The sequence below is a fragment of the Coregonus lavaretus genome (assembly GCF_964263955.1).
Source record: "Coregonus lavaretus genome assembly, contig: HAP1_SCAFFOLD_429, whole genome shotgun sequence".
NCBI classification, from domain to species: domain Eukaryota; kingdom Metazoa; phylum Chordata; class Actinopteri; order Salmoniformes; family Salmonidae; genus Coregonus; species Coregonus lavaretus.
The window spans coordinates 220,001-247,700 of NW_028162438.1; the positions used below are offsets into that span (position 1 = coordinate 220,001).

The window sequence follows — 27,700 nt, forward strand, 5'->3', positions numbered from 1 at the left end:
ACATCTCCCCCTCCACCCTCCGTTCCTCCCCCTCTCCCTCCCTCTCTCCCTTCCCCCTCCTTCCCCCCCCCCCCCCCCCCGTTCCTCCCCCCCTCCCTCCCTCCCTCCAGACCTTCCATACCTACAGTCGGTACCGCCAGGAGGTTCTGTGTCAGGTGTTTGTCCAGTGTAGGAAGAAGGGGTTGGTCAACAGACGAAGGATCAGTCAACTGTGTGGCCCCAATAAGAACCGTGCCCTACCCATCCTGCCCATGTCTTACCAACTGTCTCAGAGTTACTACAGGTTAGTAACGCTACTACTAGTTACTACAGGTTACCCCAATAAGAACCGTTCCCTGCCCATCCTGCCCATGTCTTACCAACTGTCTCAGAGTTACTACAGGTTAGTAACGCTACTACTAGTTACTACAGGTTACCCCAATAAGAACCGTGCCCTGCCCATCCTGCCCATGTCTTACCAACTGTCTCAGAGTTACTACAGGTTAGTAATACTACTACTAGTTACTACAGGTTACCCCAATAAGAACCGTGCCCTGCCCATCCTACCCATGTCTTACCAACTGTCTCAGAGTTACTACAGGTTAGTAACACTACTACTAGTTACTACAGGTTACCCCAATAAGAACCGTGCCCTGCCCATCCTGCCCATGTCTTACCAACTGTCTCAGAGTTACTACAGGTTAGTAATGCTACTACTAGTTACTACAGGTTACCCCAATAAGAACCGTGCCCTGCCCATCCTGCCCATGTCTTACCAACTGTCTCAGAGTTACTACAGGTTAGTAATGCTACTACTAGTTACTACAGGTTACCCCAATAAGAACCGTGCCCTGCCCATCCTGCCCATGTCTTACCAACTGTCTCAGAGTTACTACAGGTTAGTAATGCTACTACTAGTTACTACAGGTTACCCCAATAAGAACCGTGCCCTGCCCATCCTGCCCATGTCTTACCAACTGTCTCAGTTACTACAGGTTAGTAACACTACTACTAGTTACTACAGGTTACCCCAATAAGAACCGTGCCCTGCCCATCCTGCCCATGTCTTACCAACTGTCTCAGAGTTACTACAGGTTAGTAACGCTACTACTAGTTACTACAGGTTACCCCAATAAGAACCGTGCCCTGCCCATCCTGCCCATGTCTTACCAACTGTCTCAGAGTTACTACAGGTTAGTAATGCTACTACTAGTTACTACAGGTTACCCCAATAAGAACCGTGCCCTGCCCATCCTGCCCATGTCTTACCAACTGTCTCAGAGTTACTACAGGTTAGTAATGCTACTACTAGTTACTACAGGTTACCCCAATAAGAACCGTGCCCTGCCCATCCTGCCCATGTCTTACCAACTGTCTCAGAGTTACTACAGGTTAGTAATGCTACTACTAGTTACTACAGGTTACCCCAATAAGAACCGTGCCCTACCCATCCTGCCCATGTCTTACCAACTGTCTCAGAGTTACTACAGGTTAGTAATGCTACTACTAGTTACTACAGGTTACCCCAATAAGAACCGTGCCCTGCCCATCCTGCCCATGTCTTACCAACTGTCTCAGAGTTACTACAGGTTAGTAACACTACTACTAGTTACTACAGGTTACCCCAATAAGAACCGTGCCCTGCCCATCCTGCCCATGTCTTACCAACTGTCTCAGAGTTACTACAGGTTAGTAACGCTACTACTAGTTACTACAGGTTACCCCAATAAGAACCGTGCCCTACCCATCCTGCCCATGTCTTACCAACTGTCTCAGAGTTACTACAGGTTAGTAACGCTACTACTAGTTACTACAGGTTACCCCAATAAGAACCGTGCCCTGCCCATCCTGCCCATGTCTTACCAACTGTCTCAGAGTTACTACAGGTTAGTAACGCTACTACTAGTTACTACAGGTTACCCCAATAAGAACCGTGCCCTACCCATCCTGCCCATGTCTTACCAACTGTCTCAGAGTTACTACAGGTTAGTAATGCTACTACTGGTTACTACAGGTTACCCCAATAAGAACCGTGCCCTACCCATCCTGCCCATGTCTTACCAACTGTCTCAGAGTTACTACAGGTTAGTAACGCTACTACTAGTTACTACAGGTTACCCCAATAAGAACCGTGCCCTGCCCATCCTGCCCATGTCTTACCAACTGTCTCAGAGTTACTACAGGTTAGTAACGCTACTACTAGTTACTACAGGTTACCCCAATAAGAACCGTGCCCTGCCCATCCTGCCCATGTCTTACCAACTGTCTCAGAGTTACTACAGGTTAGTAACGCTACTACTAGTTACTACAGGTTACCCCAATAAGAACCGTGCCCTGCCCATCCTGCCCATGTCTTACCAACTGTCTCAGAGTTACTACAGGTTAGTAACGCTACTACTAGTTACTACAGGTTACCCCAATAAGAACCGAGCCCTGCCCATCCTGCCCATGTCTTACCAACTGTCTCAGAGTTACTACAGGTTAGTAACACTACTACTAGTTACTACAGGTTACCCCAATAAGAACCGTGCCCTACCCATCCTGCCCATGTCTTACCAACTGTCTCAGAGTTACTACAGGTTAGTAATGCTACTACTGGTTACTACAGGTTACCCCAATAAGAACCGTGCCCTACCCATCCTGCCCATGTCTTACCAACTGTCTCAGAGTTACTACAGGTTAGTAACGCTACTACTAGTTACTACAGGTTACCCCAATAAGAACCGTGCCCTGCCCATCCTGCCCATGTCTTACCAACTGTCTCAGAGTTACTACAGGTTAGTAACGCTACTACTAGTTACTACAGGTTACCCCAATAAGAACCGTGCCCCATCCTGCCCATGTCTTACCAACTGTCTCAGAGTTACTACAGGTTAGTAACGCTACTACTAGTTACTACAGGTTACCCCAATAAGAACCGTGCCCTGCCCATCCTGCCCATGTCTTACCAACTGTCTCAGAGTTACTACAGGTTAGTAACGCTACTACTAGTTACTACAGGTTACCCCAATAAGAACCGTGCCCTGCCCATCCTGCCCATGTCTTACCAACTGTCTCAGAGTAACTACAGGTTAGTAACGCTACTACTAGTTACTACAGGTTACCCCAATAAGAACCGTGCCCTGCCCATCCTGCCCATGTCTTACCAACTGTCTCAGAGTTACTACAGGTTAGTAACACTACTACTAGTTACTACAGGTTACCCCAATAAGAACCGTGCCCTGCCCATCCTGCCCATGTCTTACCAACTGTCTCAGAGTTACTACAGGTTAGTAACGCTACTACTAGTTACTACAGGTTACCCCAATAAGAACCGTGCCCTACCCATCCTGCCCATGTCTTACCAACTGTCTCAGAGTTACTACAGGTTAGTAACGCTACTACTAGTTACTACAGGTTACCCCAATAAGAACCGTGCCCTGCCCATCCTGCCCATGTCTTACCAACTGTCTCAGAGTTACTACAGGTTAGTAACGCTACTACTAGTTACTACAGGTTACCCCAATAAGAACCGTGCCCTGCCCATCCTGCCCATGTCTTACCAACTGTCTCAGAGTTACTACAGGTTAGTAACGCTACTACTAGTTACTACAGGTTACCCCAATAAGAACCGTGCCCTACCCATCCTGCCCATGTCTTACCAACTGTCTCAGAGTTACTACAGGTTAGTAACGCTACTACTAGTTACTACAGGTTACCCCAATAAGAACCGTGCCCTGCCCATCCTGCCCATGTCTTACCAACTGTCTCAGAGTTACTACAGGTTAGTAACGCTACTACTAGTTACTACAGGTTACCCCAATAAGAACCGTGCCCTGCCCATCCTGCCCATGTCTTACCAACTGTCTCAGAGTTACTACAGGTTAGTAACGCTACTACTAGTTACTACAGGTTACCCCAATAAGAACCGTGCCCTGCCCATCCTGCCCATGTCTTACCAACTGTCTCAGAGTTACTACAGGTTAGTAACGCTACTACTAGTTACTACAGGTTACCCCAATAAGAACCGTGCCCTGCCCATCCTGCCCATGTCTTACCAACTGTCTCAGAGTTACTACAGGTTAGTAACGCTACTACTAGTTACTACAGGTTACCCCAATAAGAACCGTGCCCTGCCCATCCTGCCCATGTCTTACCAACTGTCTCAGAGTTACTACAGGTTAGTAATGCTACTACTAGTTACTACAGGTTACCCCAATAAGAACCGTGCCCTGCCCATCCTGCCCATGTCTTACCAACTGTCTCAGAGTTACTACAGGTTAGTAATGCTACTACTAGTTACTACAGGTTACCCCAATAAGAACCGTGCCCTGCCCATCCTGCCCATGTCTTACCAACTGTCTCAGAGTTACTACAGGTTAGTAACGCTACTACTAGTTACTACAGGTTACCCCAATAAGAACCGTGCCCTACCCATCCTGCCCATGTCTTACCAACTGTCTCAGAGTTACTACAGGTTAGTAACACTACTACTAGTTACTACAGGTTACCCCAATAAGAACCGTGCCCTGCCCATCCTGCCCATGTCTTACCAACTGTCTCAGAGTTACTACAGGTTAGTAACACTACTACTAGTTACTACAGGTTACCCCAATAAGAACCGTGCCCTGCCCATCCTGCCCATGTCTTACCAACTGTCTCAGAGTTACTACAGGTTAGTAACGCTACTACTAGTTACTACAGGTTACCCCAATAAGAACCGTGCCCTGCCCATCCTGCCCATGTCTTACCAACTGTCTCAGAGTTACTACAGGTTAGTAATGCTACTACTAGTTACTACAGGTTACCCCAATAAGAACCGTGCCCTGCCCATCCTGCCCATGTCTTACCAACTGTCTCAGAGTTACTACAGGTTAGTAATGCTACTACTAGTTACTACAGGTTACCCCAATAAGAACCGTGCCCTACCCATCCTGCCCATGTCTTACCAACTGTCTCAGAGTTACTACAGGTTAGTAACGCTACTACTAGTTACTACAGGTTACCCCAATAAGAACCGTGCCCTACCCATCCTGCCCATGTCTTACCAACTGTCTCAGAGTTACTACAGGTTAGTAACGCTACTACTAGTTACTACAGGTTACCCCAATAAGAACCGTGCCCTACCCATCCTGCCCATGTCTTACCAACTGTCTCAGAGTTACTACAGGTTAGTAACGCTACTACTAGTTACTACAGGTTACCCCAATAAGAACCGTGCCCTGCCCATCCTGCCCATGTCTTACCAACTGTCTCAGAGTTACTACAGGTTAGTAATGCTACTACTAGTTACTACAGGTTACCCCAATAAGAACCGTGCCCTACCCATCCTGCCCATGTCTTACCAACTGTCTCAGAGTTACTACAGGTTAGTAACGCTACTACTAGTTACTACAGGTTACCCCAATAAGAACCGTGCCCTACCCATCCTGCCCATGTCTTACCAACTGTCTCAGAGTTACTACAGGTTAGTAACACTACTACTAGTTACTACAGGTTACCCCAATAAGAACCGTGCCCTGCCCATCCTGCCCATGTCTTACCAACTGTCTCAGAGTTACTACAGGTTAGTAACACTACTACTAGTTACTACAGGTTACCCCAATAAGAACCGTGCCCTACCCATCCTGCCCATGTCTTACCAACTGTCTCAGAGTTACTACAGGTTAGTAACGCTACTACTAGTTACTACAGGTTACCCCAATAAGAACCGTGCCCTGCCCATCCTGCCCATGTCTTACCAACTGTCTCAGAGTTACTACAGGTTAGTAACGCTACTACTAGTTACTACAGGTTACCCCAATAAGAACCGTGCCCTGCCCATCCTGCCCATGTCTTACCAACTGTCTCAGAGTTACTACAGGTTAGTAACGCTACTACTAGTTACTACAGGTTACCCCAATAAGAACCGTGCCCTACCCATCCTGCCCATGTCTTACCAACTGTCTCAGAGTTACTACAGGTTAGTAACGCTACTACTAGTTACCCCAATAAGAACCGTGCCCTGCCCATCCTGCCCATGTCTTACCAACTGTCTCAGAGTTACTACAGGTTAGTAACGCTACTACTAGTTACTACAGGTTACCCCAATAAGAACCGTGCCCTACCCATCCTGCCCATGTCTTACCAACTGTCTCAGAGTTACTACAGGTTAGTAACGCTACTACTAGTTACTACAGGTTACCCCAATAAGAACCGTGCCCTACCCATCCTGCCCATGTCTTACCAACTGTCTCAGAGTTACTACAGGTTAGTAACGCTACTACTAGTTACTACAGGTTACCCCAATAAGAACCGTGCCCTGCCCATCCTGCCCATGTCTTACCAACTGTCTCAGAGTTACTACAGGTTAGTAACGCTACTACTAGTTACTACAGGTTACCCCAATAAGAACCGTGCCCTGCCCATCCTGCCCATGTCTTACCAACTGTCTCAGAGTTACTACAGGTTAGTAACGCTACTACTAGTTACTACAGGTTAGTAACGCTACTACTAGTTACTACAGGTTACCCCAATAAGAACCGTGCCCTGCCCATCCTGCCCATGTCTTACCAACTGTCTCAGAGTTACTACAGGTTAGTAATGCTACTACTAGTTACTACAGGTTAGTAACGCTACTACTAGTTACTACAGGTTACCCCAATAAGAACCGTGCCCTGCCCATCCTGCCCATGTCTTACCAACTGTCTCAGAGTTACTACAGGTTAGTAATGCTACTACTAGTTACTACAGGTTAGTAACGCTACTACTAGTTACTACAGGTTACCCCAATAAGAACCGTGCCCTGCCCATCCTGCCCATGTCTTACCAACTGTCTCAGAGTTACTACAGGTTAGTAACGCTACTACTAGTTACTACAGGTTACCCCAATAAGAACCGTGCCCTACCCATCCTGCCCATGTCTTACCAACTGTCTCAGAGTTACTACAGGTTAGTAACGCTACTACTAGTTACTACAGGTTACCCCAATAAGAACCGTGCCCTACCCATCCTGCCCATGTCTTACCAACTGTCTCAGAGTTACTACAGGTTAGTAACACTACTACTAGTTACTACAGGTTACCCCAATAAGAACCGTGCCCTGCCCATCCTGCCCATGTCTTACCAACTGTCTCAGAGTTACTACAGGTTAGTAACGCTACTACTAGTTACTACAGGTTAGTAATGCTACTACTAGTTACTACAGGTTACCCCAATAAGAACCGTGCCCTGCCCATCCTGCCCATGTCTTACCAACTGTCTCAGAGTTACTACAGGTTAGTAACGCTACTACTAGTTACTACAGGTTACCCCAATAAGAACCGTGCCCTACCCATCCTGCCCATGTCTTACCAACTGTCTCAGAGTTACTACAGGTTAGTAACGCTACTACTAGTTACTACAGGTTAGTAATGCTACTACTAGTTACTACAGGTTACCCCAATAAGAACCGTGCCCTGCCCATCCTGCCCATGTCTTACCAAATGTCTCAGAGTTACTACAGGTTAGTAACGCTACTACTAGTTACTACAGGTTAGTAATGCTACTACTAGTTACTACAGGTTACCCCAATAAGAACCGTGCCCTGCCCATCCTGCCCATGTCTTACCAACTGTCTCAGAGTTACTACAGGTTAGTAACACTACTACTAGTTACTACAGGTTACCCCAATAAGAACCGTGCCCTGCCCATCCTGCCCATGTCTTACCAACTGTCTCAGAGTTACTACAGGTTAGTAACGCTACTACTAGTTACTACAGGTTAGTAACGCTACTACTAGTTACTACAGGTTAGTAATGCTACTACTAGTTACTACAGGTTAGTAATGCTACTACTAGTTACTACAGGTTAGTAATAGTACTACTAGTTACTACAGGTTAATAACACTACTACTAGTTACTACAGGTTACCCCAATAAGAACCGTGCCCTGCCCATCCTGCCCATGTCTTACCAACTGTCTCAGAGTTACTACAGGTTAGTAACACTACTACTAGTTACTACAGGTTACCCCAATAAGAACCGTGCCCTGCCCATCCTGCCCATGTCTTACCAACTGTCTCAGAGTTACTACAGGTTAGTAACACTACTACTAGTTACTACAGGTTACCCCAATAAGAACCGTGCCCTGCCCATCCTGCCCATGTCTTACCAACTGTCTCAGAGTTACTACAGGTTAGTAATGCTACTACTAGTTACTACAGGTTACCCCAATAAGAACCGTGCCCTGCCCATCCTGCCCATGTCTTACCAACTGTCTCAGAGTTACTACAGGTTAGTAACGCTACTACTAGTTACTACAGGTTACCCCAATAAGAACCGTGCCCTGCCCATCCTGCCCATGTCTTACCAACTGTCTCAGAGTTACTACAGGTTAGTAATGCTACTACTAGTTACTACAGGTTACCCCAATAAGAACCGTGCCCTGCCCATCCTGCCCATGTCTTACCAACTGTCTCAGAGTTACTACAGGTTAGTAATGCTACTACTAGTTACTACAGGTTACCCCAATAAGAACCGTGCCCTACCCATCCTGCCCATGTCTTACCAACTGTCTCAGAGTTACTACAGGTTAGTAACGCTACTACTAGTTACTACAGGTTACCCCAATAAGAACCGTGCCCTACCCATCCTGCCCATGTCTTACCAACTGTCTCAGAGTTACTACAGGTTAGTAACGCTACTACTAGTTACTACAGGTTACCCCAATAAGAACCGTGCCCTACCCATCCTGCCCATGTCTTACCAACTGTCTCAGAGTTACTACAGGTTAGTAACGCTACTACTAGTTACTACAGGTTACCCCAATAAGAACCGTGCCCTGCCCATCCTGCCCATGTCTTACCAACTGTCTCAGAGTTACTACAGGTTAGTAATGCTACTACTAGTTACTACAGGTTACCCCAATAAGAACCGTGCCCTACCCATCCTGCCCATGTCTTACCAACTGTCTCAGAGTTACTACAGGTTAGTAACGCTACTACTAGTTACTACAGGTTACCCCAATAAGAACCGTGCCCTACCCATCCTGCCCATGTCTTACCAACTGTCTCAGAGTTACTACAGGTTAGTAACACTACTACTAGTTACTACAGGTTACCCCAATAAGAACCGTGCCCTGCCCATCCTGCCCATGTCTTACCAACTGTCTCAGAGTTACTACAGGTTAGTAACACTACTACTAGTTACTACAGGTTACCCCAATAAGAACCGTGCCCTACCCATCCTGCCCATGTCTTACCAACTGTCTCAGAGTTACTACAGGTTAGTAACGCTACTACTAGTTACTACAGGTTACCCCAATAAGAACCGTGCCCTGCCCATCCTGCCCATGTCTTACCAACTGTCTCAGAGTTACTACAGGTTAGTAACGCTACTACTAGTTACTACAGGTTACCCCAATAAGAACCGTGCCCTGCCCATCCTGCCCATGTCTTACCAACTGTCTCAGAGTTACTACAGGTTAGTAACGCTACTACTAGTTACTACAGGTTACCCCAATAAGAACCGTGCCCTACCCATCCTGCCCATGTCTTACCAACTGTCTCAGAGTTACTACAGGTTAGTAACGCTACTACTAGTTACCCCAATAAGAACCGTGCCCTGCCCATCCTGCCCATGTCTTACCAACTGTCTCAGAGTTACTACAGGTTAGTAACGCTACTACTAGTTACTACAGGTTACCCCAATAAGAACCGTGCCCTACCCATCCTGCCCATGTCTTACCAACTGTCTCAGAGTTACTACAGGTTAGTAACGCTACTACTAGTTACTACAGGTTACCCCAATAAGAACCGTGCCCTACCCATCCTGCCCATGTCTTACCAACTGTCTCAGAGTTACTACAGGTTAGTAACGCTACTACTAGTTACTACAGGTTACCCCAATAAGAACCGTGCCCTGCCCATCCTGCCCATGTCTTACCAACTGTCTCAGAGTTACTACAGGTTAGTAACGCTACTACTAGTTACTACAGGTTACCCCAATAAGAACCGTGCCCTGCCCATCCTGCCCATGTCTTACCAACTGTCTCAGAGTTACTACAGGTTAGTAACGCTACTACTAGTTACTACAGGTTAGTAACGCTACTACTAGTTACTACAGGTTACCCCAATAAGAACCGTGCCCTGCCCATCCTGCCCATGTCTTACCAACTGTCTCAGAGTTACTACAGGTTAGTAATGCTACTACTAGTTACTACAGGTTAGTAACGCTACTACTAGTTACTACAGGTTACCCCAATAAGAACCGTGCCCTGCCCATCCTGCCCATGTCTTACCAACTGTCTCAGAGTTACTACAGGTTAGTAATGCTACTACTAGTTACTACAGGTTAGTAACGCTACTACTAGTTACTACAGGTTACCCCAATAAGAACCGTGCCCTGCCCATCCTGCCCATGTCTTACCAACTGTCTCAGAGTTACTACAGGTTAGTAACACTACTACTAGTTACTACAGGTTACCCCAATAAGAACCGTGCCCTGCCCATCCTGCCCATGTCTTACCAACTGTCTCAGAGTTACTACAGGTTAGTAACGCTACTACTAGTTACTACAGGTTACCCCAATAAGAACCGTGCCCTACCCATCCTGCCCATGTCTTACCAACTGTCTCAGAGTTACTACAGGTTAGTAACGCTACTACTAGTTACTACAGGTTACCCCAATAAGAACCGTGCCCTACCCATCCTGCCCATGTCTTACCAACTGTCTCAGAGTTACTACAGGTTAGTAACACTACTACTAGTTACTACAGGTTACCCCAATAAGAACCGTGCCCTGCCCATCCTGCCCATGTCTTACCAACTGTCTCAGAGTTACTACAGGTTAGTAACGCTACTACTAGTTACTACAGGTTAGTAATGCTACTACTAGTTACTACAGGTTACCCCAATAAGAACCGTGCCCTGCCCATCCTGCCCATGTCTTACCAACTGTCTCAGAGTTACTACAGGTTAGTAACGCTACTACTAGTTACTACAGGTTACCCCAATAAGAACCGTGCCCTACCCATCCTGCCCATGTCTTACCAACTGTCTCAGAGTTACTACAGGTTAGTAACGCTACTACTAGTTACTACAGGTTAGTAATGCTACTACTAGTTACTACAGGTTACCCCAATAAGAACCGTGCCCTGCCCATCCTGCCCATGTCTTACCAAATGTCTCAGAGTTACTACAGGTTAGTAACGCTACTACTAGTTACTACAGGTTAGTAATGCTACTACTAGTTACTACAGGTTACCCCAATAAGAACCGTGCCCTGCCCATCCTGCCCATGTCTTACCAACTGTCTCAGAGTTACTACAGGTTAGTAACACTACTACTAGTTACTACAGGTTACCCCAATAAGAACCGTGCCCTGCCCATCCTGCCCATGTCTTACCAACTGTCTCAGAGTTACTACAGGTTAGTAACGCTACTACTAGTTACTACAGGTTAGTAACGCTACTACTAGTTACTACAGGTTAGTAATGCTACTACTAGTTACTACAGGTTAGTAATGCTACTACTAGTTACTACAGGTTAGTAATAGTACTACTAGTTACTACAGGTTAATAACACTACTACTAGTTACTACAGGTTACCCCAATAAGAACCGTGCCCTGCCCATCCTGCCCATGTCTTACCAACTGTCTCAGAGTTACTACAGGTTAGTAACACTACTACTAGTTACTACAGGTTACCCCAATAAGAACCGTGCCCTGCCCATCCTGCCCATGTCTTACCAACTGTCTCAGAGTTACTACAGGTTAGTAACACTACTACTAGTTACTACAGGTTACCCCAATAAGAACCGTGCCCTGCCCATCCTGCCCATGTCTTACCAACTGTCTCAGAGTTACTACAGGTTAGTAATGCTACTACTAGTTACTACAGGTTACCCCAATAAGAACCGTGCCCTGCCCATCCTGCCCATGTCTTACCAACTGTCTCAGAGTTACTACAGGTTAGTAACGCTACTACTAGTTACTACAGGTTACCCCAATAAGAACCGTGCCCTGCCCATCCTGCCCATGTCTTACCAACTGTCTCAGAGTTACTACAGGTTAGTAATGCTACTACTAGTTACTACAGGTTACCCCAATAAGAACCGTGCCCTGCCCATCCTGCCCATGTCTTACCAACTGTCTCAGAGTTACTACAGGTTAGTAATGCTACTACTAGTTACTACAGGTTAGTAACGCTACTACTAGTTACTACAGGTTAGTAATGCTACTACTAGTTACTACAGGTTAGTAATGCTACTACTAGTTACTACAGGTTAGTAACGCTACTACTAGTTACTACAGGTTAGTAATGCTACTACTAGTTACTACAGGTTAGTAATGCTACTACTAGTTACTACAGGTTACCCCAATAAGAACCGTGCCCTGCCCATCCTGCCCATGTCTTACCAACTGTCTCAGAGTTACTACAGGTTAGTAATGCTACTACTAGTTACTACAGGTTACCCCAATAAGAACCGTGCCCTACCCATCCTGCCCATGTCTTACCAACTGTCTCAGAGTTACTACAGGTTAGTAATGCTACTACTAGTTACTACAGGTTAGTAATACTACTACTAGTTACTACAGGTTAATAACACTACTACTAGTTACTACAGGTTAGTAACGCTACTACTAGTTACTACAGGTCTAGTTACTACAGGTTAGTAATACTATTACTAGTTACTACAGGTTAGTAACGCTACTACTAGTTACTACAGGTCTAGTTACTACAGGTTAGTAATACTATTACTAGTTACTACAGGTTAGTAACGCTACTACTAGTTACTACAGGTTAGTAATGCTACTACTAGTTACTACAGGTTCGTAACGCTACTACTAGTTACTACAGGTTAGTAATACTACTACTAGTTACTACAGGTTAGTAACACTACTACTAGTTACTACAGGTTAGTAACACTACTACTAGTTACTACAGGTTAGTAAAACTACTGCTAGTTACTACATGTTAGTAACGTTACTACTAGTTACTACAGGTCTATTTACTACAGGTTAGTAATACTACTACTAGTTACTACAGGTTAGTAATACTACTACTAGTTACTACAGGTTAGTAACAATACTACTAGTTACTACAGGTTAGTAATACTACTACTAGTTACTACAGGTTAGTAACGCTACTACTAGTTACTACAGGTCTAGTTACTACAGGTTAGTAATACTATTACTAGTTACTACAGGTTAGTAACACTACTACTAGTTACTACTGGTTAGTAACACTACTACTAGTTACTACAGGTTAGTAACACTACTACTAGTTACTACAGGTCTAGTTACTACAGGTTAGTAATACTACTACTAGTTACTACAGGTTAGTAACACTACTACTAGTTACTACAGGTTAGTAATACTACTACTAGTTACTACAGGTTAGTAACACAACTACTAGTTACTACAGGTCTAGTTACTACAGGTTAGTAATACTATTACTAGTTACTACAGGTTAGTAACACTATTACTAGTTACTACAGGTTAGTAACACTACTACTAGTTACTACAGGTTAGTAACACTACTACTAGTTACTACAGGTTAGTAACGCTACTACTAGTTACTACAGGTCTAGTTACTACAGGTTAGTAATACTACTACTAGTTACTACAGGTTAGTAACACTACTACTAGTTACTACAGGTCTAGTTACTACAGGTTAGTAACACTACTACTAGTTACTACAGGTTAGTAACACTACTACTGGTTACTACAGGTTAGTAACACTACTACTAGTTACTACAGGTCTAGTTACTACAGGTTAGTAATACTACTACTAGTTACTACAGGTTATTAACACTACTACTTGTTACTACAGGTTAGTAACACTACTACTAGTTACTACAGGTTAGTAATACTACTACTAGTTACTACAGGTTAGTAACGCTACTACTAGTTACTACAGGTTAGTAACACTACTACTAGTTACTACAGGTTAGTAACACTACTACTAGTTACTACAGGTTAGTAACGCTACTACTAGTTACTACAGGTCTAGTTACTACAGGTTAGTAATACTACTACTAGTTACTACAGGTTAGTAATACTACTACTAGTTACTACAGGTTAGTAACGCTACTACTAGTTACTACAGGTCTAGTTACTACAGGTTAGTAACACTACTACTAGTTACTACAGGTTAGTAACACTACTACTAGTTACTACAGGCTAGTAACACTACTACTAGTTACTACAGGTTAGTAACGTTACTACTAGTTACTACAGGTCTAGTTACTACAGGTTAGTAATACTACTACTAGTTACTACAGGTTAGTAACACTACTACTAGTTACTACAGGTATAGTTACTACAGATTAGTAACACTACTACTAGTTACTACAGGTTAGTAACACTACTACTAGTTACTACAGGTTAGTAACACTACTACTGGTTACTACAGGTTAGTAACACTACTACTAGTTACTACAGGTCTAGTTACTACAGGTTAGTAATACTACTACTAGTTACTACAGGTTATTAACACTACTACTTGTTACTACAGGTCTAGTTAATACAGGTTAGTAACACTACTACTAGTTACTACAGGTTAGTAACACTACTACTAGTTACTACAGGTCTAGTTACTACAGGTTAGTAATACTACTACTAGTTACTACAGGTTATTAACACTACTACTTGTTACTACAGGTCTAGTTACTACAGGTTAGTAACACTACTACTAGTTACTACAGGTTAGTAACACTACTACTAGTTACTACAGGTCTAGTTACTACAAGTTAGTAATACTACTACTAGTTACTACAGGTTAGTAACACTACTACTTGTTACTACAGGTCTAGTTACTACAGGTTAGTAACACTACTACTAGTTACTACAGGTTAGTAACACTACTACTGGTTACTACAGGTTAGTAACACTACTACTAGTTACTACAGGTCTAGTTACTACAGGTTAGTAATACTACTACTAGTTACTACAGGTTATTAACACTACTACTTGTTACTACAGGTCTAGTTACTACAGGTTAGTAACACTACTACTAGTTACTACAGGTTAGTAACACTACTACTAGTTACTACAGGTCTAGTTACTACAGGTTAGTAATACTACTACTAGTTACTACAGGTTATTAACACTACTACTTGTTACTACAGGTCTAGTTACTACAGGTTAGTAACACTACTACTAGTTACTACAGGTTAGTAACACTACTACTAGTTACTACAGGTCTAGTTACTACAGGTTAGTAATACTACTACTAGTTACTACAGGTTATTAACACTACTACTTGTTACTACAGGTCTAGTTACTACAGGTTAGTAACACTACTACTAGTTACTACAGGTTAGTAACACTACTACTAGTTACTACAGGTCTAGTTACTACAAGTTAGTAATACTACTACTAGTTACTACAGGTTATTAACACTACTACTTGTTACTACAGGTCTAGTTACTACAGGTTAGTAACACTACTACTAGTTACTACAGGTTAGTAACACTACTACTAGTTACTACAGGTTAGTAACACTACTACTAGTTACTACAGGTTAGTAACACGACTACTAGTTACTACAGGTTAGTAACACGACTACTAGTTACTACAGGTCTAGTTACTACAGGTTAGTAACACTCCTACTAGTTACTACAGGTTAGTAACACTCCTACTAGTTACCACATGTTAGTAACATGGTTAAGTAATCATAATAATATGTATTGGTAACATTGTATCAAGAGGTTTGGTTAATTCCAATCGACCAAATTTAAGTTCCTAAAAATTGAATTGCCATGAGGTCTTGCAGGAACATGTTTTCACCTGGCCTTTTCTCACCACCCCTCCTCCTCACTTACTCCCCATCTCTCCCTCTCTCCTGTAGGTGTTTTACATGGCGTCTGCCCACAGGTCTGTGTACAGAGGTGTTTGACTTCATGCAGGGCTTGAGAGAGAATGGGACTGGAGACAACCACCCTACCACTGTCTTCATACACGAAGGACAGGAGAAAGAGATGGAGAAAAAAAGGAGAGAGAGTTTGGAGAAAGAGAGAGGGGAGGAGAGTTTGGAGAAAGAGAGAGGGGAGGAGAGTTTGGGGGAGGAGAGTTTGGAGAAAGAGAGAGGGGAGGAGAGTTTGGAGAAAGAGAGAGGGGAGGAGAGTTTGGAGAAAGAGAGAGGGGAGGAGAGTTTGGGGGAGGAGAGTTTGGAGAAAGAGAGAGGGGAGGAGAGTTTGGAGAAAGAGAGAGGGGAGGAGAGTTTGGGGGAGGAGAGTTTGGAGAAAGAGAGAGGGGAGGAGAGTTTGGAGAAAGAGAGAGGGGAGGAGAGTTTGGAGAAAGAGAGAGGGGAGGAGAGTTTGGAGAAAGAGAGAGGGGAGGAGAGTTTGGAGAAAGAGAGAGGGGAGGAGAGTTTGGAGAAAGAGAGAGTGGAGGAGGACAACACAGCCCACAACCAGAACCAAGAGGAAGAACAGTTATTGTCTTTTACCATCCATGGAGCTGAGTCTACCTCCAAGGACCCTGCCTCCCGTCCTCTCCCCCAGACGGAGCAGCCTGAGTCGGGTACTGCACCCGGTCTTGACCCCTCTCTCCCTCTAGATATCCAGGAGGTGGGTGCAGTTCCCATGTGGTTTGTAGTATTTAAGAATGAGATGTTTCCTCTACAAGTCGTTGTACAATTAGCAGAAACGCGCTGAATTGCCAGTGCCACTTACAAAACATAGCAGAATATACTTTGACCTGCATCTGATGCTGATATCTCTATGTTCAGTTCACACACTGTTTGATTGGGTTTATTGAGATCACCTGTAGAAATAAAGGTCCTGTTTTATTATTATGTGTTGACTCCAGATGTTGCAGTTCCCTCTGGAGTCCCCGGGGGGCGCCACTCTGGCCTGTCTCAGTCTGATGACTCTGGGTCTGCTGTCTGTCCACGTCTCCATACCTGAACACATAGTGGTGTTGGACAGTACCATGGTGGACAATGAGGTGGTCAAGAGGTACACACACACACACACACAGACACACACACACACACACACACACACACAGACACACACACACACACAGACACAAAGACACACACGCGCACACACAGACACACGCGCACACACAGACACACACGCACACATAGACACACACGCACAGACACACACGCACAGACACACACACACACACAGACACACACACACACACACAGACAGACACACATACTTTCTCCCTCTGTAAAACTAAAAGTTGTTTCTTCAAATGAGTTTTTCTCATATAGCGCCAGATCCATATTATTTTACTCTCCCCTGTGTATTTATTTGGACAGTGAAGCTAAAACGTTTAATTAGGCTCTATACTCCCGCATTTTGGATTTGAGAAAATGTTTTACACAGTATTAGTATTTTATTAGGATCCCCATTAGCTGATGCTAAAGCAGCAGCTACTCTTCCTGGGGTCCAAACAGAACATGAAACATGACATAATACAGGACATTACTAGACAAGAAAGCTGAAGGATAGAATGACATGCATTTAAAATAAGACATACACTTTCACTACTCAGTTCCCCTGACGTGAACAGAGTAATGATTCATGAATCAGTTCAGTCCTGGCTCATTTCCCCTGACGTGAACAGAGCGGTGTTTCATGAATCAGTTCACTCCTGGCACAGTTCCAGGACAAATAATAATCACAGTGGTTGTAGAGGGTGCAACAGGTCAGCACCTCAGGAGTAAATGTCAGTTGGTTTTTCATAGCCGAGCATTCAGAGGGGGAGAGAGGGAGCAGGTCTGGGACAAGGTAGCACGTCCGGTGCTCCGGGAGGGGAGGGAGAGATGGGAGAATTAGAGGGAGCATACTTAAATTCACACAGGACACCAGATAAGACAGGAGAATTTCGCCAGGTAGGACAGACTGACCCTAGCCCCCCGGCACATAGACTATTGCAGCATAGATACTGGAGGTGGGGAGACACTGTGGCCTGTCTGACAATACCCCCAGACAGGGCCAACCAGGAAGGATATAACCCCAGGATAGAAGGAGTGACACAGCCATTCTCTTCTCTACTTTGGGCCAGGAGAGACTGAAATGCAAACTGTTGACATCAGCCCTCTGTGAACATCGAAGGGCAAGACGTGCTGCTCTGTTCTGGGGCAGCTGCGGCTTTCCTAGGTCCTTCATTACAGCACCTGACCATATCACTGGGCAGTAGTCAAGATATGATCAAACTAGGCACTGCAGGACTTGTATTTTTTTTTTTTTTTTTTTTTTTTTTTTAACCTTTATTTAACTAGGCAAGTCAGTTAAGAATAAATTCTTATTTACAATCACGGCCTACACCGGCCAAACCCGGGCGATGCTGGGCCAATTGTGCCCCGCCCTACGGATTGTAATATCGAACCAGGGTCTGTAGTGACGCCTCTAGCACTGAGATGCAGTGCCTTAGACCGCTGCGCCGCTCGGGAGCGTTTGGTCCAGTGGAGTGTTAAGAATGCTCAGCATCTCTTTATGACACACAGGCCTCTCCTCATCTTTACAACCATTGAATCAATATGCCTTGACCATGACCATTTACAGTCTACGGTGACACCCCAATATGCCTTGACCATGACCATTTACAGTCTACGGTGACACCCCAATATGCCTTGACCATGACCATTTACAGTCTACGGTGACACCCCAATATGCCTTGACCATGACCATTTACAGACTACGGTCACACCCCAATATGCCTTGACCATGACCATTTACAGTCTACGGTGACACCCCAATATGCCTTGACCATGACCATTTACAGTCTACGGTGACACCCAGGAGTTTAGTCTCCTACTTGCTCAACAGCTGCATCATTCATTACCAGATTCAGCTGAGGTCTAGAAATTAGGGAACTATTTTTTTTAAACCAAATGCAAATGCTTTTAGTCTTGGATATATTCAGGACTAGTTTGTTACTAGCCACACATTCTACAACTCATTGTTTAGAGTTGTAGTGATTTCACTAGCTGTGGCTGCTGACTTGTATATTGTTGAATAATCAACATGCATAGACACACAGGTTAATGTGTTGAGAGAAATGGATACACAGGTTAATGTGTTCAGAGAAATATCGTTTTTTTTTCTACGGAGAGCCGGCTACCTGCCGCGCAAAGGTTGCTTTACCATTCTTGGGTAGTGGAATGACTTTAGCTTCCCTCCAGGTCTGAGGACAAACCCTTTTCTCCAGGCTCATATTAAAGACATGACGAACAGGAGAGGCAACATAGTCCTCTACCGTCCTCAGTAGCTTTCCATCTAGGCTGGCAATACTAGATGCTTTCTCATTACTGGTGGACAACACCTCAGTAGCTTTCCATCTAGGTTGGCAATACTAGATGCTTTCTCATTACTGGTGGACAACACCTCAGTAGCTTTCCATCTAGGTTGTCAATGCTAGATGCTTTCTCATTACTGATGGACAACACCTCAGTAGCTTTCCATCTAGGTTGGCAATACTAGATGCTTTCTCATTACTGGTGGACAACACCTCAGTAGCTTTCCATCTAGGTTGTCAATGCTAGATGCTTTCTCATTACTGGTGGACAACACCTCAGTAGCTTTCCATCTAGGTTGTCAATGCTAGATGCTTTCTCATTACTGGTGGACAACACCTCAGTAGTTTTCCATCTAGGTTGTCAATGCTAGATGCTTTCTCATTACTGATGGACAACAATAATGTTTCCACTTTTCCCACACTAACTTTACAACATTTAAATTTACAGCGCTTTTATTATTTTATGAATATGAAGGTGGCTATGTTTGATGGCTCACAGTTTGTTGTTGGCATTTCAAGCCTGAGTTTTGCCCACTTTGCCAATGAAGTAGTCATTAAAATAATTGGCAACATTGAAAGATTTTGTGATGACAGCGATCTGATTTGATGAAAGACAGAGTTGAATTAGTCTTACTGCCCTTCATTTCATTGGGCGTGGTAGTGGGTGCGGCCAATGGCGTGGGTGTGGCCAACGGCGTGGTCCAAACACATATGGCACCTTCAAATGGGCGGGACTAGATACATAAAGTGCTTTCATTTAAAAACTGTAAAACGGATATGTATGAAAATACCCTCAAATAAAATATGACATTCTGTAATGTCGCCTCACATAAAACATTTGATCTCAAATCCAAAATGCTGGAGTATAGAGCCATATTCAAAGTTTTAGCTTCCCTGTCCAAATAAATTAGCATGGAAGTGTATTGTTCCATATTCTCTATTTGTTTACTGACATCCTATTTCCTGTCTGTCTCTCTGCCCTGTCTGTCTCTCTGCCCTGTCTGTCTGTCTCTGCCCTGTCTGTCTGTCTCTGCCCTGTGTCTGTCTGTCTCTGCCCTGTGTCTGTCTGTCTCTGCCGTGTCTGTCTGTCTCTCTCTCTGCCGTGTCTGTCTGTCTCTTTTCCGTGTCTGTCTCTGCCCTGTGTCTGTCTCTGCCCTCTGTCTGTCTGTCTCTGCCTGCTGTCTGTCTGTCTGTCTCTGCCGTGTCTGTCTGTCTCTTTTCCGTGTCTGTCTCTGCCCTGTGTCTGTCTCTGCCCTCTGTCTGTCTGTCTCTGCCTGCTGTCTGTCTCTGCCCTCTGTCTGTCTGTCTCTGCCCTGTGTCTGTCTGTCTCTCTGCCCTGTCTGTCTGTCTCTCTGCCCTGTCTCTCTCTCTGCCCTGTATGTCTCTCTCTCTGCCCTGTCTGTATGTCTGTCTCTGCCCTGTCTGTCTGTCTCTCTGCCCTGTCTGTCTCTCTCCTCTCAGTATCTCAGTTCTGGCTGATGATGATGATGATGAAGAGGTGGAGGATAGCGAGGGGCGGAGGGGGATGGAGGTGAGGGCTCACAAGGCGTCCCACACCAAGTACCTGATGATGCGTGGATACTGCGTTCCCGGGATCGTCAACCTCCGAAACCTCAACACCAACGATAGTATCGTGGTGGAGTCCTGCACCATGAGGCTGCAGCTACGCCACACACCTGGACACACACTGTTTATTACCCAGGGTAGGGACACACACCTGGACACACACTGTTTATTACCCAGGGTAGGGACACACACCTGGACACACACTGTTTATTACCCAGGGTAGGGACACACGCCTGGACACACACTGTTTATTACCCAGGGTAGGGACACACACCTGGACACACACTGTTTATTACCCAGGGTAGGGACACACACCTGGACACACACTGTTTATTACCCAGGGTAGGGACACACACTTGGACACACACTGTTTATTACCCAGGGTAGGTACACACACCTGGACACACACTGTTTATTACCCAGGGTAGGGACACACACCTGGACACACACTGTTTATTACCCAGGGTAGGGCCACACACTGTTTATTACCCAGGGTAGGTACACACACTGTTTATTACCCAGGGTAGGTACACACACCTGGACACACACTGTTTATTACCCAGGGTAGGGACACACACCTGTACACACACTGTTTGTTACCCAGGGTAGGGACACACACCTGGACACACACTGTTTATTACCCAGGGTAGGGACACACCTGGACACACACTGTTTATTACCCAGGGTAGGTACACACACCTGGACACACACTGTTTATTACCCAGGGTAGGGCCACACACTGTTTATTACCCAGGGTAGGTACACACACTGTTTATTACCCAGGGTAGGTACACACACCTGGACACACACTGTTTATTACCCAGGGTAGGGACACACACTGTTTATTACCCAGGGTAGGGACACACACCTGGACACACACTGTTTATTACCCAGGGTAGGTACACACACCTGGACACACACTGTTTATTACCCAGGGTAGGTACACACACTGTTTATTACCCAGGGTAGGTACACACACTGTTTATTACCCAGGGTAGGTACACACACCTGGACACACACTGTTTATTACCCAGGGTAGGTACACACACTGTTTGTTACCCAGGGTAGGTACACACACCTGGACACACACTGTTTATTACCCAGGGTAGGGCCACACACTGTTTATTACCCAGGGTAGGTACACACACTGTTTATTACCCAGGGTAGGTACACACCTGTACACACACTGTTTATTACCCAGGGTAGGTACACACACCCTCACCTCTATCCTTCTCTCTCTGTCTCTCTCTCTCTCTCTCTCTCTCTCTCTCTCTCCTCTCAGACTCTCCTCCCCTAGACTTCTCCAGACAGGGTACCTCTCTCCTCCCCTCCTTACTCACCCATTCCCTCAGTGCCCATCCCTCCTCCTCCCCTTCTCCCTCCTCCTCCCCCCTCCCCTCCTCCCCCTCCTCCTCTGTAGAGGGGTGTGAGGGGCGTCTGGTGACTCAGAGAGGGTATAACCCAGAGGACATTGGGGCTGTGGCAGAGCTCAGAGCAACGCTGGAGAGACATGGAGCCTTCGGATTGGACAGACAGGACCTGGTGACATCACACACACACCTGGCCGAGCCCAGAGACGGGCGTACTAGAGGGCTGCAGCAGTACATACAGGTAGGGCTTATGGAGGCACACTGTAACACACACAATATGAACGCTATTTAATTAGGAGAAGTTTGTAGTCGCTTTCTCTTCCCGTCCTGAAACACTCCTCCCTAATTGGTCTCCTTCCCTGTCTATACTGAACCTCAGCTCTGTGATTGGTTCATGTGTCTTTTTCTCCTCTGTGATTGGCTGTAGGACCTGCTGGAGGAAGAGCTGGTGTTGGAGGTGGGAGGGAGCTCAGTGCGTCTGGTGTTGTTGAGTCACGCTGAGCCCTGGCTACTGACCTCCACCGAGAGGCAGAGAGACCGGCCCCACCGAGGGGCCTCCGTCCTGGGGGACAGAGAGCACCACAACCCCCTCCTCCGCAAGAGAACCATGGAGGCCCCCAGAGAGAAGGAACCACGGAGGAAGAGAGAGAAAAGAGAAATGGTGATGGAGGAAGAGGAGGTTGAGAAGAGTGGAGAGAGGACACCTGAGGAAGAAGAGGAGGATGAGGAGGGGAAGACGATACAGCCTAAAGAGAAAGACAGGAATGAGACAGCGGAGGAGAGAGGGATGGAGAGAAGAGAGGAGTTAGAAGGAGAGAGGGACGGAGAGGAACCATTATCTACCACTGAGACAGAACAGAGCACAGGTGAGACTACAGCTGACCCTGTTAACCAGACCTCTGAGACTACAGCTGACCCTGTTAACCAGACCTCTGAGACTACAGCTGACCCTGTTAACCAGACCTCTGAGACTACAGCTGACCCTGTTAACCAGACCTCTGAGACTACAGCTGACCCTGTTAACCAGACCTCTGAGACAGAGCAAAGCACAAGTGAGACTTGGTACTGTGTGTGTCTCCTGTGTGTGTGTGTGTGTGTGTGTGTGTGTGTGTGTGTGTCTCCTATGTGTGTGTGTGTGTGTCTCGTGTGTGTGTGTCTTGTGTGTTTTTGTCTAACTGGTGTGTTTCATTGTGTTTTTATTTTCCTCAGAGGGCGACGGTGAGAAGCCATCTTCATCTGTAGCTGAGGAAGATGATGGTGAAGCGAGCGGTCTGCGTGAGGAAGAGGATGGTAGCAGCGGTAACAGCGGGCGCGGTGGGAGTGACGTGTCGTTCATCAGTCGTCCGTGGCGTATCGTGGACGGCAGTCTGAACAGTCCGGTGTGTAAAGGCATGTTGGAGGCAGTTCTGTACCATATCATGACCCGACCCGGTTTACCAGAACACACCTTACTGGAACACTACAGAGGAGTCCTGCAGCCTGTGGTGGTGCTGGACCTAGTGCAGGTAGGAACAACACACACCATGCACACACACCATGCACACACACACCATGCACACACACACCATGCACACACACACCATGCACACACACCATGCACACACACCAGGGCCATGCACAGACCTTTGGTGTGGCAGGTGCAAAGAAATATCTACATAAACATAGGCCTTTATTCCACGTTTCTACTACTCCTGTAGCCAAATTCACCATGTTTTTAAACATAGGCCTTTATTTTTTGCACAAAAAAATGGCCAAGCAAGCTAGAACCACAGATAAAGGGAGTTAGAAACCACTGCTTCTTTGCTAGAACCACTACTGGGGTGGGCTATATCAGCTGATCATCTCTAATGTAGTCTAGATGAATCAGCTAGTTAGATATATCAGCTGATCATCTCTAATGTAGGCTAGATGAATCAGCTAGTTAGGGCTCTATCACACTATACTAGAACACTACAGAGGAGTGTTTTATTTTTATTTTAATTTTATTTTTAGTCATTTAGCAGACGCTCTTATCCAGAGCGACTTACAGGAGCAATTAGGGTTAAGTGCCTTGCTCAAGGGCACATCGACAGATTTTTCACCTAGTCGGCTCGGGGATTAGAACCAGCGACCTTTCAGTTACTGGCACAACGCTCTTACCCACTAAGCTACCTGCCGCCCCAGGTAGAGTGTTGCAGCCAGTGATTCTATTAGGACATGTCATACTGGTAGGAACATTCACCTGTCTGTCACTAACCACACCCCTTCACAGGTAGCACCTCACCTGTCTGTCACTAACCACACCCCTTCACAGGTAGCACCTCGTCTGTCTGTCACTAACCACACCCCTTCACAGGTGGCACCTCACCTGTCAGTCACTAACCACACCCCTTCACAGGTAGCACCTCACCTGTCTGTCACTAACCACACCCCTTCACAGGTAGCACCTCACCTGTCTGTCACTAACCACACCCCTTCACAGGTAGCGCCTCGTCTGTCAGTCACTAACCACACCCCTTCACAGGTAGCACCTCGTCTGTCTGTCACTAACCACACCCTTTCACAGGTAGCACCTCGTCTGTCAGTCACTAACCACACCCTTTCACAGGTAGCACCTCGTCTGTCAGTCACTAACCACACCCCTTCACAGGTAGCGCCTCGTCTGTCTGTCACTAACCACACCCCTTCACAGGTAGCGCCTCGTCTGTCTGTCACTAACCACACCCCTTCACAGGTAGCACCTCACCTGTCTGTCACTAACCACACCCCTTCACAGGTAGCGCCTCACCTGTCTGTCACTAACCACGCCCCTTCACAGGTAGCACCTCACCAGTCTGTCACTAACCACACCCCTTCACAGGTAGCACCTCACCTGTCTGTCACTAACCACACCCCTTCACAGGTAGCACCTCGTCTGTCTCACTAACCACACCCCTTCACAGGTAGCACCTCACCTGTCTGTCACTAACCACACCCCTTCACAGGTAGCACCTCACCTGTCTGTCACTAACCACACCCCTTCACAGGTAGCGCCTCGTCTGTCTGTCACTAACCACACCCCTTCACAGGTAGCGCCTCACCTGTCAGTCACTAACCACACCCCTTCACAGGTAGCACCTCGTCTGTCAGTCACTAACCACACCCCTTCACAGGTAGCACCTCGTCTGTCAGTCACTAACCACACCCCTTCACAGGTAGCACCTCGTCTGTCAGTCACTAACCACACCCCTTCACAGGTAGCACCTCACCTGTCTGTCACTAACCACACCCCTTCACAGGTAGCGCCTCACCTGTCTGTCACTAACCACACCCCTTCACAGGTAGCGCCTCACCTGTCAGTCACTAACCACACCTGTCCCACACTATACTATAATGTTATAGCAGTTTTATGTTCCTCTTTGTGAAAAGTGGATTTAAGTGTTCAGGTCTCAAATTACCACACACTCCTCCACAGCTAACATCACCAGTTCTGGTCAGTTTCACTCATGTTCATCTCTCCCTCTTCTTCCTTGTACCCCTCTCCTCTCTCCTTCTCCTCTGTTCCTCCTCTCTCCTCCTCCTCTGTTCCTCCTCTCTCCTCCTCCTCTGTTCCTCCTCTCTCCTCCTCTGTTCCTCCTCTCTCCTCCTCCTCTGTTCCTCCTCTCTCCTCCTCCTCTGTTCCTCCTCTCTCCTCCTCCTCCTCTGTTCCTCCTCTCTCCTCCTCCTCCTCTGTTCCTCCTCTCTCCTCCTCCTCTGTTCCTCCTCTCTCCTCCTCCTCCTCCTCCGTTCCTCCTCTCTCCTCCCCCTCCGTTCCTCCTCTCTCCTCCTCCTCTGTTCCTCCTCTCTCCTCCTCCTCCTCTGTTCCTCCTCTCTCCTCCTCCTCTGTTCCTCCTCTCTCCTCCTCCTCCTCTGTTCCTCCTCTCTCCTGTTCCTCCTCTCTCCTCCTCCTCCTCTGTTCCTCCTCTCTCCTCCTCCTCTGTTCCTCCTCTCTCCTCCCCTCAGGCCCTGGTAGAGTTGGGCTGTATTAAGAGGAGGTACGTGAGCAGACGTCCAAAACCCTCCCTCTTCTCCTGCCCAGCCACCTTCCTGGTGGAGGAGGAGAGAGCGAGAGAGACAGGGGTGAGGCTGGGGGAGACGGCGGTAAGACCGGCTGAGACGACCACTGTGTTCTACGAGCCGACCATCGACTGCTGTCTGCGTCTAGGACAGGTTTTCCCCCATGAAAACAACTGGAACCAGTGGATCCAATTCGCACAACATGAGAACAAACAGTAGGGAGTTTTAACTGATCCGGGGTGTGTTCTTTAGCGCACACCGTAGTGAAACTTTTTAGGCCGTAGCAAAACATTTTGCAACTGAAAAATGTTTTCGCAAACATAAACAAGAGTTTCTATTGGAAAAGTTAAAGGAGGTCCCTCGCCGTTTCGTTCCCTTTGCTTCTGTTTGGTTCCATTTAGTTCTTAGTGAATACACCCCAGGACTGCTGGGGACAGGAGTTTTACTTGATCAGGACTAATAGGCCCAGGAGTTAGAACAACAAGTTGCTTCACAGTGGGTAACCAAGGATCTTTGGTTCTGGTTCTTAATTACTCTTACCAGACAACAAGATTTTATTTTAGCTAAAAATTATGTTTCAGTTCTGGTTTTACAGAGCTCTGGGAATTCGTTTCACATCTTATATTTCTTTGATTTGGGAAAACCTGTTGTCATGGTTTCATGTAAGTTGTTTTGTTATCGTTTTCTTGAAAGTGTGATTTAATAAAATTAAAATCTTGAAATGTGACTCTTGATTATTTTATCTAAGATTAAAGTTATTCTGATTGTAAAAAAAGAGAACAGAATAAGTCACTTTTTTTAATAGTTGATCAACATAGACACAAAATTGAATAACTTTATCAGTCATATTTGCAGTTAACACAGCATGAAAATAGTCAATTCCTCTCCAAGCTTCCATCTACTGTTAAATGATATTTATTAAAAAATATAAATAGTTATTCAAATAGTTCCTCTTCCAAAGACCAAGTTAATCAGTAGAACAAATAACACAACAAAATGTCATTTACAGTTTCAATAATGCCCTGTTATTGGTTCATTAATGCGGTGTTTTTGCACGTTCCCGTTTTAGGCCGGGATTCAATCCGATCACGCTGTATCAGCAATGCACCTCTTAAAGGCACTGGGCAGTTTAACTAGTCTGCATGCTTGATGAAGTGATGTGCAGTAGAATTGATATAGCTTATTTGCGTAGTCAAAAAGATCAGATCAGGAAAACCTCATGTTAATGCAATGTGTAACCAGGGTCATAGACCTTTTTGGAGAAAGGGCATCAGCAAGGTTAGAACCACTGCGCCAGTAGAGGGGGAGGGCACCACATTTAGGTTTTTCACATATATAAAGATGTTTAGTCATTTTAGAACGTTATTAGATTTAGAAATGTGATTTACTTAAGAATGTTGGAAAACAAAAGTCTCATCCGGGATTCAAACTGGCAACCTTGTGGGTCGCAACCCGTGTGTAATGCCCTCCAACCTACCACCCGTACAAGGGCCTTTTATATTGGACTCTCGCCTGTAAACTCCGCCCACTGACTTGTCACTTTAACCTCTGCCCACTGAGCTTTCATCCAAC

General features: G+C 45.8%; 1 protein-coding gene across 1 annotated transcript in view; it reads left to right on the top strand.

Moving 5' to 3' along the window:
* The window catches only part of LOC311119257 (general transcription factor 3C polypeptide 1-like), a 78,467-nt gene extending 51,623 nt beyond the window's left edge, over positions 1–26,844 (top strand). Inside the window, exons 31-39 of the mRNA XM_084193978.1 lie at positions 111–283; positions 15,769–16,070; positions 16,155–16,489; positions 16,731–16,879; positions 20,640–20,881; positions 22,027–22,355; positions 22,542–22,980; positions 23,324–23,619; positions 26,075–26,844. Of these exons, the coding sequence (XP_084050104.1) occupies positions 111–283; positions 15,769–16,070; positions 16,155–16,489; positions 16,731–16,879; positions 20,640–20,881; positions 22,027–22,355; positions 22,542–22,980; positions 23,324–23,619; positions 26,075–26,347 (2,538 nt within the window). The 3' untranslated portion in view covers positions 26,348–26,844. The remainder of the gene's footprint in view (positions 1–110; positions 284–15,768; positions 16,071–16,154; positions 16,490–16,730; positions 16,880–20,639; positions 20,882–22,026; positions 22,356–22,541; positions 22,981–23,323; positions 23,620–26,074) is intronic.
* Positions 26,845–27,700: the final 856 nt, after the last annotated feature.